This window comes from Tursiops truncatus, chromosome 7 (genome assembly GCF_011762595.2).
Source record: "Tursiops truncatus isolate mTurTru1 chromosome 7, mTurTru1.mat.Y, whole genome shotgun sequence".
NCBI classification, from domain to species: domain Eukaryota; kingdom Metazoa; phylum Chordata; class Mammalia; order Artiodactyla; family Delphinidae; genus Tursiops; species Tursiops truncatus.
Window position 1 is genome coordinate 57794383 of NC_047040.1, and position 12470 is coordinate 57806852.

The 12470-nt window shown below is 38.2% G+C and overlaps 1 protein-coding gene across 4 annotated transcripts in view; it reads left to right on the top strand.

Moving 5' to 3' along the window:
- Positions 1 to 12470, top strand: part of CHN1 (chimerin 1) — a 176367-nt gene that overhangs the window by 35142 nt on the left and 128755 nt on the right. For all 4 annotated transcript variants that reach the window (XM_019922598.3, XM_073807549.1, XM_073807550.1 and 1 more), the window contains exon 2: positions 9859 to 9897. In XM_019922598.3, coding sequence (XP_019778157.1) covers positions 9859 to 9897 — 39 coding nt within the window. The remainder of the gene's footprint in view (positions 1 to 9858; positions 9898 to 12470) is intronic.

The window sequence follows — 12470 nt, forward strand, 5'->3', positions numbered from 1 at the left end:
ATTGCTTTACAATGGTGTGTTAGTTTCTGCTGTATAACAAAGTGAATCAGCTATACATACACACATATCCCCATTATCTCTTCCCTCTTACATCTCCCTCCCACCCTCCCTATCCCACCCCTCCAGGTGGTCACAAAGCACCGAGCTGATCCTGTGCTATGTGGCTGGTTCCACTAGCTATCTGTTTTACATTTGGTAGTGTTTATATGTCCATGCCACTCTCTCACTTCGTCCCAGCTTACCCTTCCCCTCCCCGTGTCCTCAAGTCCATTCTCTACGTCTGTCTTTATTCCTGTCCTGCCCCTAAGTTCTTCAGAACCATTTTTTTTTAGATTCCATATATATGTGTTAGCATACGGTATTTGTTTTTCTCTTTCTGACTTACTTCACTCTGTATGACAGACTCTAGGTCCATCCACCTCACTACAAATAACTCAATTTTGTTTCTTTTTATGGCTGAGTAATATTCCATTGTATATATGTGCCACATCTTCTTTATCCATTCATCTGTCGATGGACACTTAGGTTGCTTCCTGTCCTGGCTATTGTAAATAGAGGCAATGAACATTGTGGTACATGACTCTTTTTGAATTATGGTTTTCTCAGGGTATATGCCCAGTAGTGGGATTGCTGGGTCATATGGTAGTTCTATTTTTAGTTTTAAAGGAACCTCCATACTGTTCTCCATAGTGGCTGTATCAATTTACATTCCCACCAACAGTGCAAGAGGGTTCCCTTTTTCTCCACACCCTCTCCAGCATTTATTGTTTGTAGATTTTTTGATGATATTCTTGGCTCATAATTCTTGCAGTTAACCAGTAGTGAAAAACATTTAATTAAGAAGCTGTTCTCTTTTCCATTCAGCAAATTCATTTAGAACAGGGAGAAGAGGTAAATGAAGACCTCCACAGAGGTTCTCAGGGGGAATTTGAGGACTTTAGAAGAGGTGGTGTTATTTATATGTTTGCCACAAAGCTTGGGGATATTATTTCTCTGGTAAGGTATTTATTTCAGGAGCCCATTCAAAACAATTATAATTTCCTGTGGAGTTTGTTAAACGGTGCTTTTCTCTATCTGAATCAGTTTCCATGTTTTTCTCTTCTTATAAATAGTTAACTTATACTTTTAAAAAAATTTATAGGTGATTTACAATATTGTGTTAGTTTCAGGTGTACAGCAAAGTGATTCAATTATACACACACACACATTCTTTTTCAGATTCTTTTCCATTGTAGGTTATTACAAGATACTGAGTATAGTTCCCTGTGCTATACAGTAGGTCCTTGTGGTTTATCTGTTTTATATATAGCAGTGTGTATCTGTTAATCCCAAACTCCTAATTTATCCCCCCCCCCCGTTTCTCCTTTGGTAACAGTTAATTTTCTATGTCTGTCTGTTTCTGTTTTGCAAATAAGTTCATTTGTATCATTTTTAAGATTCTACATACAAGTGATATCATATATTTGTCTTTGTCTGATTTACTTCACTTAATCTGATAATCTCTAGGTCCATCCATGTTGCTGCAAATGGCAATATTTCATTCTTTTTTATGGCTGAATAAGATTCCTCTGTGTGTGTGTGTGTGTGAAGATGTGTGACCACATCTTCTTTATCCATTCATGGATAAAGTTGAAGGACACTTAGGTTGCTTCCATGTCTTGGCTGTTGTAAATAGTGCTACTATGAACATTGGGGTGCTTATATCTTTTTGAGTTAGAGTTTTCATCTTTTCCAGATATATGCCCAGGAGTGGGATTGCTGGGTCATATGGTAATTCTATTTTTAGTTTTTTAAGGTACCTCCATACTGTTTTCCATAGTGGCTGCACCAATTTACATTCCCACCAACAGTGTAGGAGGGTTCCCTTTTCTCCACACCCTCTCCTGCGTTTGTTATTTGTAGACTTTTTAACAATGGCCATTCTGATCCGTGTGAGGTAGTATCTCATTGTAGTTTTGATTTGCATTTATCTAATAATTAGTGATGTTGAGCATCTTTTCATGTGTCTGTTGGCCATCTGTATGTCTTCTTTGGAAAAATGTCTATTTAGGTCTTCTGCCAATCTTTTGATTGGTTCGTTTATATACTGTTTGTTTTTAGTAGTTGTTTTTTCCCCCTTAGCACAAATGAATCTATGCATTATATAATTTTTAAAAATACACAGATATATAAGAAAAGTAAAAATCACCATCAAGAGAATGCTTTCTCCTGGTTCTGGGGAAAGAATGATGTCCCAGTGGCCCAGCACATCCACTATATGTAATAAGTTAACTTCTCTCCTGCTTCTAGAAAGACTCTGGTTATCTACCATACATGGGAGAACTGAGAAAATACCACTCAAAACATTTTATGTGCTCTGTGGTTCAAGTGAGGAGCCTGGGTGAGGAGGGCCGACCTAGAGATCACTACTATTACTTAAACTAGCGTATGTCATTCTGAATCTTTCATATTCTCTCTCCTTGTCTCTGTGCCCCTCCCAATGTACACATTCACATACACATTTATATCTTTTGTTTAAAAAAATGAGATTATACTATATGTGCTAATCAACTAGGCCTTTATTTATTTTCCATATAGTTTAACAATCTCATTTTTTCTTTTGTTTTCCTGAATTATTTGTTTAGATTTTTACTTAGAGTCACAGAAGAGAATGTCTCAAACAGAACCCGCCTTTTTACCTCCCCAGTTGATTAGACATAGAGCCATGTCTCCACCTTCCCAGGCCTTGTCCACCACCTGTGATTTTTGAGTCCATTACTTCTCCTCCTCCGAGTCTTTGCTCCATCAATTTTTTCTCTTACCTTTGGCCTTCCTGCTGCTTGGCTTGTTTTCTCTGACTCATGAGAATTGACCTGGGCCTAACATAGTATTCCTCTCAGACATCTGAGTATTTAATACACAAAGCAGAGGAAAACACATGGTGCATTACTTATGGATGCCTCCTGGACAACACAGCCCAGGTTCCCTCCAGGACCTGAATCTCAAGCTTTCCTCAACATGTCTTCTATTTCAACCACTCTGCATTTTTACTGTTCCTCAAATACATTCTGAACTTTCTTGTTCCTGTGTCCTATTCACTGTGTTCCCTCTGTTTAGAAAGTTGTTCTGTCTTTTATTTCCAGTCTTCTTCCCTTGGCCCCTGTACTTTAAAAATCATCCGTCCTGGGCTTCCCTGGTGGCACAGTGGTTGAGAGTCCGCCTGCCGATGCAGGGGACACGGGTTCATGCCCTGGTCCGGGAGGATCCCACATGCTGCGGAGCGGCTGGGCCCGTGAGCCATGGCTGCTGAGCCTGCGTGTCCGGAGCCTGTGCTCCACCGCAACGGGAGAGGCCACAACAGTGAGAGGCCCGCGTACCACACACACAAAAAAATCATCCGTCTTTCAGAGCCACTGTCAGATGATATCACCTCTGATTTGTCTTTCTTGACATTCTGGCCAAAAGTGATTCCTTCTTCCCTTCCATTCTTTCATCAGCTCAGCAAATACTTATTGGGGACCTATTCTTGTCAAGCATTTTGACAAGATGATGGTTTATGAAACTCTCATTATGTGGAAGAGTATTACGTATTACTCTTATACTCTTATGTATTACTCTTATTATATTACCTTGTTAGTAAGTAATCACATCCATCTTATTTTTCTTACTGCCCTTAAAGGTGTAAACTACATCTGGACCCACCTTGTAACTGACATTCTTACCCATAGAAGGTGTTTAATACATATTTATTGAATGAATGGAACTTTCTGATTGTTTTAACGTTTCTGTATGGCAGCATAATTTTGATATTTATATAAAATTCTTTTGTGTAGTGAATGAAAAGTATTACTGACACATAAAGGCAATGGAGAAAATGGATTTTGTGGGTATGTACTTAATTTAAGCACTCATCTATACCACGTGAAGATTATTTTAAGCAGCTGTCCCTGAATTTAAGTTGGTTTTAAAATTAGCTGTCACGGAGTTATAGGTTGTCAGGCTGTCGTTCTCAGTCATGCTCTAGAGATGGAAGTCTGTCATGTTGATATGCTTGGCTTGGGTGGATTTTCTGACAGAATCAAAAAGAAGTGATGGGAGTCCTTGAGACCTCTAGCTGAAGGCTCTTGCTAACGTCCTTTGAACGAGCTGAAAGGACTTCGTTCTGCTAAAGGAATTCATGATTTCCTCTCTTTTCCTGTCTTAGTTAACTTTTGTATTTCTTCTATTAGATGAAATGTATCTTATCCCACCTTACCCCATACCCTAAATGTGCCAAGGAAATCATGGTTTGAAACAGTTGTTCTCACAGCATGTTCTAGGGACTCCTGGAAGTCTCCAAGTTTTTTCAGAGTTTCCACGAAGTCAGAACTATTTTAAGTAATAGTAGTAAGACATTATTTGCCTTTTTCACTCTCATTCTCTCACAAATGGCTAGTTGGATCTTCCAGACTGTACATGGCATGTGATATCACAACAGATTGAATGCAGAAGCAGATAGGAAAATCCAGCTGTCTTCACTTATACCGGACATTAAAGAGATGTACAAAATTTAAAACAAATGTTTTGTCTTGAAAGCTAAAGTTATTTTTTCATAAAAATGTTAAGATATAATCGGTTTATTATTTTTAATAAATTAACAAATATATACTATTAAAATTTCTGTTTTAACTTCTAATATGGTTAATATCAGTAGATATTAAAAGCTCTTTAGAATCCATGTTTTTGAAACCAAAAAGTTTGAGAGACACTGTTTTAAAAGATTAAAAATATTTAAAATATCTGTCAGACTTTCTAACAGATTAAAAGGTGAAATCTTCTTGATGTAGTCAAGGTGTCTTCAAACTGGAATCTATCATCATTGATTCTATCAGTTTCTAATTGTTAGGCATTTAGGTTGAATCCAGTTTTTTAGTTTAAAAAGAAATATTTCAGTGGTATTCTTCTATATTAATATTTTTCTAATATCCTTAATTATTTTACAATAAATTCCTAGCAATAGAGCTGCTGGGTCAAAAGTATGCAGAAGGAACTGAAGACCTGTTACATAAATGCAGGAGCCAAATATGCTCCCACACTTTCTCCTCTTAATCACTGCCCCAGTTAGCAGGAAATTTAGTACCTTCCTCTTCAGGCAGTCTCCTCCTCCAAGTTTGAACTTCAGGAGACTTACTCAGTCCCAGAGTAGTCCCATTCTCTTACAACTACCCAGAAGAAAAGTGCAGTAAGTATAATTGTACACTGTTTATCCTTCTTCTCTTTATCACTTTCTGTCAGTGTTGAAGACCAGCCCTTTGTTGATAGTTGCTTGTCTGAGTGCTACTAGGATACCCGTTTAGGTCAGACCTGGCCCAGGTCAAAGTAGTGACCCCAGTTGGAGGTTAAGATTGCAGTTTATTAGTTCACACGCTTATACTCAACGATTCCATGTGCCAGGGAGGCTGAGGTCAGAGACGCTTCTGGCCTCTGCCTCATGCTGGGCCAGAATCTGTCCTTCCTAATAAACGCATAAGCCCTCTGTATGACCCTGGATCACCAGTTTCAATTAATCCATCTTCAAAGTCATTTTCTTTCAGGAGTGTTTCTGCCTGTTCTTGCCAGTGGAACTTGGTTTGGGCTATAAGTTTTTTCTATGACAGAACTCCTTAAATTTGAATCTGGGGAATCAAAGATTGGGGTAATGTTTCTTCCCTTCCAGAAGGATTTAGGGTACTGGAAAATTGGTCTCAGCAACTCTAGCAATTAATTTTGCACATCAAGAGTGTAAGGTATGTTTTTCTAAGCCATGCAACTTCCCCCTCCCAGTGAGCCCCTTTTCCCCGAGTCCTGAGGACGGTGGAGCCTACCCTTTGCCTAACTTGTTCAACAGAATGGCCCATACCAAGGTGACCTCGGGTCTCCACCCCTAAACATAAGAGAGACTGTCATAATTTTTAAACGTTCCCTTCCAAAGAGCATCTCATTTAATCTCTGCCTTAACAGATGCCTGTTACACACTTTTAAGGCTTATGGTATGTATTGCCAGTTGTTCTCTAGAGAGGTTGCACCAGTTTACACTTCCACCAGAAAAAAATAGATTGCTAGGAAAAGACTTTTAAAAGCCAAACTGTGTTGTTAAATGTCACTGATAATTAGAATTGTTTTAATATTAAAGGAAACACAAACTTAAATCCCAATATTTCTTGGTTATTTGCCAGATACTCATTTTATTTGGCCACAGAATTGTGATCTGTAGCATCTCAAATAATGTCAGTCAGTCAGTCAGTCAGTCAGCCAGTTATTTATTTATTTATTTATGGCTGTGTTGGATCTTCGTTGCTGCGCGTGGGCTTTCTCTAGTTGTGGCGAGCGGGGGCTACTCTTCACTGTGGTGCACAGGCTTCTCATTGTGGTGGCTTCTCTTGTTGTGGAGCACGGGCTCTAGGCGCGTGGGCTTCAGTAGTTGTGACATACAGGCTCAGTAGTTGTGGCACACAGGCTTAGTTGTTCCGTGGCATGTGGGATCTTCCCAGACTAGGGCTCGAACCCGTGTCCCCTGCATTGGCAGGCAGATTTTTAACCACTGCGCCACCAGGGAAGTCCCTCATTGTGTTTTTAAATTCGCTTTTGGTGAGGACAGGAGAGGGTACTCATTTACTAAAGGTCTCCTGAGTGCAAGGTGCTTAATGTATGATACCTAATATAATCCTCACAACAAACCTGTGTTGTTACTATTCCCATTTTAGATGATATTGTTACTCTATTTTATAGATAAAGAAAAGAGAGGTAGTAAATTTCCTAAAGTCACACAGCAAGTAAAGGTTGATGTTCCCCTAAGAAAGCCCTATCTAGGACTAGATGAACAATCCCCCAGAGAAACAACTTTGATTATTAGCCTTTTACTCTCTTACCATCTCCAAAGTGAAAGCAATCTCCAGGGCCTCCTGCTCATAGGTGCAGGCTTTGCGCAGAGTTTGCAAGGAGTTAGGGCCAACTGCAAAGGGAGAGGGCACAGTCTTATACACTTCTTTCACTTCTGACACCAATTGCAAGTTGGAAGGGGTTCCCTCAAATCACGCTTGGGTTCGATGATTCTCTAGAAGGACTCACAGAACTCACTAAACACTGTTATCCTGAGAGTCATGATTTATTACAGGGAAAGGATACAGATTAAAATCAGCCAAGGGAAAAGCGCATAAGACAGGGTCCGGGAGAAGTACAAAACGCAGAGCTTCTCTTATCCTCTGTGGAGTCAGGACGCATACTCTTCCGGCATTGATGCGTGGTGATACACATGGAATACTTCCAACCAAGGAAGCTCTCCCAGTCCTGAGTTCAGAGTTTTTAATGAGGGCTTTATGATTGATGGCCCACATGGTTGATCTCATTCTCCAGCTTGACTGACACTGTGACCCAAAACCCCACCCTAAGTCACATTGGTACTCTCTGGCTAGCCCAAGGCTCCCAGACAAAGAAAATTACCCCCTAGGAGCTGGAGGCAAAAGTCAGACCTCTTCTGGGGCGCAAGATTAAATTCTTTTCTACACTGGGTCTCAGCCTTGTTGAGTGCCCTTCCTCTTCTTGGCCGCATGTGCCATCTTCCGCGTGGTGGGTCGCGAGGTGCCTGGTCCCTGCAGCTTATGCTGTTTGGACGCTGGCAAGGAGGCTGAGACACACATGTGAATATGGGTGAGTGCCAGGAGAGTGAACGTCTACTCTCCTGTTAAACCTGGAACTGTCCTGGGATTGAATGGCAATATAGCAGCATCCACATGGCATCAATGAAATCATTAAATGACTTGAATGCTTAGAGGCAAATTTTTCCTCGTATTAAAAATATATAATTCAATTAACTTATTAAGATAAACATCAGTATAATTAACCCTCCAAACATACACACACCCCACCCCCACGCAAAGTAAATATGTATATATCTATATGTCACTGTGCTGAGGTCATATTTCATCCTAATGTTATATCATTCCTATGTGAGTTTACCTGAGTTGGTAGTTTTCCTAAATAATTGCTCATTCATATACCGACAGTCCTCATTATTCTTGATTCTGTTTGTGTTTGCAGATTTGCTTACTTGCTAGCATTTATTTGTAACCCTTTTAAAATAAATACCTGTGACACTTTCATAGTCATTCGCTAACATTTATAGAGTGGCAAATTGAGTTGCATGACCTGAATATTCCGGGCTGGGGTTGAGCAAGGCCACTCTGCCTTCTTTGTTTTAGCTTTTATACTGTTAACAAGTGTTCTTTTCATAGCCTATTTAGTGCCACATTTTTTGCATTTTTGTGACTTTTTATTGGTGATTTTACTTTTTAAAATGGCCCCTAAGCATAGTGTCAAAATCCTGTCTGGTGCTTCTAAGTGCAAGAAGACAGTAATGTTATCTTGAAGACAGTAATGTTATCTTGCAGAGAAAATACATGTGTCAGGTAAGTTTCACTGAGGCATGAGTTATAGTACAGTTGGCTGTGAGTTCAATGTTTATGAATCAACAATATATACTAAATAAGGTGTGTTTAAACAAAAATACACAGAAAACAAAGTTATGTATTGATTGGTTGATGAAAATGTTGTGACCAGAGGCTCACAGGAACCTAACTTGTGTTTCCCCAGGTGCAGTGGTTCAGTATTGGTTAATTCAGTGTTTATGGTGATGTTGTAGAATATAACTACTGTGAATAATGAGAGTCAGCTGTATTTGCTGCATTACTTCATTCATTTATTCATGTAATCTTTTATTCATTCTTTGAGAAAACATATATGAAAACTTCTCCTGGGTGCCAAGCAATTTCTACATGACATAGAATTTCCCTTTTATGTTCTTTTGCCCATCATCAGTAGTCTTACTGTAGCCCTCTGACTCAAAGTATTTGTGTGGTTTATGATAACACATCATAAATGAAGTGTGAGATTGCATTTTAAAGGTTGGGGGTTGGGGGCTGAATGTTTCGAGTCTGTGACCATTTTAATGTGAGCTACCTATACAAGAAATCACCCTCCTCAATAAACTTCCCAGTTTTCTTGCCTCCTTGGAGACCACGATTTTTAGGATCAGATTCCTCAGTGGGTTTCTGTTGGATGCCAGCAGAGCCAGGTGATGTGTCTGGCCACACCTCCCCACACCAAAATGCTGTGTCTGCTGGTTTGGCTACATGGCCTTGCAGGCAGGGCTTTGTGCTGGCAAGATTATTCCTCAGCTGTGCTTCACAGATGAGAAGCCAGACCACGCTGTCCCGTCTCCTTTCTCCACTTCCCCCGTCTCCCTCGTGTGCTTGTATTTCCATCTCTCTCCACTGCCTCTTCACACTGTCTCCTAACTCACATTCAAGCAGAGTGAGGGGAAATGGACCTGGAGAGCACATGTTCACCTCATGTTCTTTGCGGCTCTCTAGATACACTGTCCTACATTGAAGTGCTGCTCATTTCCTGGTTTTGATTGTCCAGGATGTATGAGGACTAAGGTCTGTACCTTGCTGTTCTTCTCTCTTGATGTTAGTAAAAGTTTCACTGGACTCCCCCAAATGTGATGGAGGGAAATATAGAAAAGTTCCAATGATTTCAGGGATCTTTCAGTGGAATGATCATAGAATTAAGCCCAAAGACCTTGTTGATATTACCTCAGTGACAGCAGTAAAAATTAAGCGTGATGTTTTTATGTGATAAGCAGTTGAATAAATACAGTAACTTTCTTTGAACATCTTTGTGAAATTGTCCTCCAAGGAAGGGAGGAGCAAGATTAAAAAACCTTTGAATGCCCTTTAGTGCCTAGTACGATGCCTAGAACAAGTAGACCTCAACAAATATGTACTAAATGAATTAATGATTAAAATATCTCATTTAAAATATAACTATTCAATAATGTTAATTTGATGTTTATTCTTTCAGATACAGATGAATATAGACCTCCTGTTTGGAAATCTTACTGTAAGTATACAAATAAATTGGGTGGGTTATAGTGCTTTATAAGTAATATAAAAATATCAGGAACATTAGATATGAAGAGTCATTCCATTTTGTGTCCATTATTGAAAAATTAATTCACAACAGAATTTGTGAATAGCACAGAAAAAGAAACTGGGGAAATAGGAGCATTTCCACAAAGTCTGTCATGGTTTGCATGTCAGGAATGCATCTCATCCCTCTGAACTCGCATGGAATTCCGTGTTATGGAACTTGAGACCACTTGTTGACAGTGGCTGATAAAACTAATGCAAGGAGAAGCTAACTAAGAATTCAAGGAATCTACTATTCTTAGATCCTGTTTTTTATATTAAAAAAGGAATAAATAAATAATGATAAGTCAGGAGCCTATCTTACTAGAAAGAATGAGTAAAAAGTGGTCTTCTTTTTTAGGAATTGCCTTCCAAAATATAAAAGAGAGACACTGAATCTATATTGTTCTTTAAACTTGGCATTAGAATACAGATTTTTTTCTGAAGAGTCTAGGTTCTCAGTCCTTTATTTCCCCTTCCTTGTTGCCTAGAGAATATTATTGCATCAAGTAAAAGCTACTTCAGAATTTTAAAAAATGGAAATAGGGTTAATATAATCAGAGTTGTTTTTTAAAAATCCATGAATGCACTGTTGCAGAAACCAGTACTGTAAACTTTTGTTTGTTGTCTGTAGAGTCAAATAAGCAACCTAAAAAACCTGTACTTTAAATACAGATTATTAGCATCTTTGTAAATGTTGAGTTATTCTGAATTTTGATATTTGTAAGTTGCTGAAATCTGCTGACTGAAAGAGCAGCAATTCAGATTCTTACTTGGTTTTATGTTCCCAGAGCAACAGAGAGTTTATTGTAATAGGTTGCCACTGGGGGCTAATTATAGTAAGCAAAATATGAACAGTCTCTAAAAATATTGCCATAGATGCGTTTTCCCCCACCCCTGCTGCTTCTGTTTTGATTCTGGGGAGTATAGTTCAAAGAATGTATAAAAATGACTGATGATCTTTACCTCTCAAAGATTTTGTCTCATAACCTCATTGGCGGGAAGCCTGTTTAAAATTCTTCTCTGCATTTTCTGGTTTTCAGTTTACCTTTATTCTCTTTGCTCTGATTTGTGCCTTGCACATTTTAATGTAAGAGCATTTATAAAACCTCAGACTGTTATTGAATCATGGTGGTGATTTTTCCCCCGAAGAATATTGATTACTAAATGTGGTGTATGCAATTTGTATTTTCTGTATCTTCCTATGTCTTATAGTAGCTACCATTTGTCTTAAAAATGGCATATTTCTTTTTTTTTTTGGTGATAATACTGAGTTTTATAGTTTCTTTTAGTGACTTCAGTGCCTGAAGAACACTGCCACCCCCCATCATTTTAACAGTAGAAACAGGGAGGAAATTATTAGAATAGACTTTATTTTCTGACCATCAAAGGCAAAAACTTCCAGTTCAGTGAAATTTTATGATTAAACTGTGCTAAAGCCACGCAGAAAGGTCCATATTTAAAACTGGTCATGTGAAATTTCCTTATGACATCATGATGTTGTCTTCTAAGAATTTGTATATGTGCAAATTTTAACTAACGAGAAAACATGTAAAAGTTACATTGTCACATTGAAATAATTGTTGCGATGATCATTTAGATTGTTAAATGTGTTTGTCAAAATTCTGATCCTAGAAAAAATTGGGATTGAATTTTTTTTTGAGGTTGGATTCTTTTTTCTTTTTGTTTGTTTGTTTTGCCTTTACCACTCAGTCAGTTTTATAGTTTTATGTCTAGCTAGCGGTAAATAATCTCCAGTAAGGTATTTATTAATAAAATTCATCTTCATTAATGAAGTTCATCTGTCCCAGAGTCTGTACGTTTTAATAGGAAAAAATTTTTAAACTGACAAACCTGTGACACCTGTATTTCATCAATAGTGACTGAAATTTTAAGTTACTGGAGTAGTAGGCCCTGCCCAGTACCCTCTGTAATTGAGCCATGACATTTTGTTTAATTCCTATATATGCCTTGATCAGAGTTGATAGTTAACAAATTCTGTTTGATCGTCTTTGGGACTGACAAACCATAATGCATTCGTCATCTTCTCTGTATTGTGACTTAAATTTTTGTAATTAAAATACTCCTCAAAATGGTGATAAAATCTAAATGGATTGAGATTTTAAAAAAATCAGGTATGTCAGTCCACATAAGGAGATACAAGCAGAATGAAAGCTATTCAGAATGTTCTGATTGTTCACTTCTATTCTGTACTACATCTGTAAAACTGAAGGGGACAGTTACATTTTCATGTCAAAAGTTGCAGCATGTTAAGGATTTTTTTTTTTCTGTCTTTAGCTTGTTGGGGTCTGAACAGCTTTTCACAGTGTGATTCTATGAGAAACTTATTTTCACTGTGATTCTATAAGAAACTTATTTTACCCATGCCTCTCTTGTGCTTTCTGATTTTGGTTTAGTTGAGCTTGTGAAAACATAATTCTAAAACCTTACAAGTTGAAACCAATAATTAAATAGAATTAGCAAGATTCTAAGTTGAGAACTCTT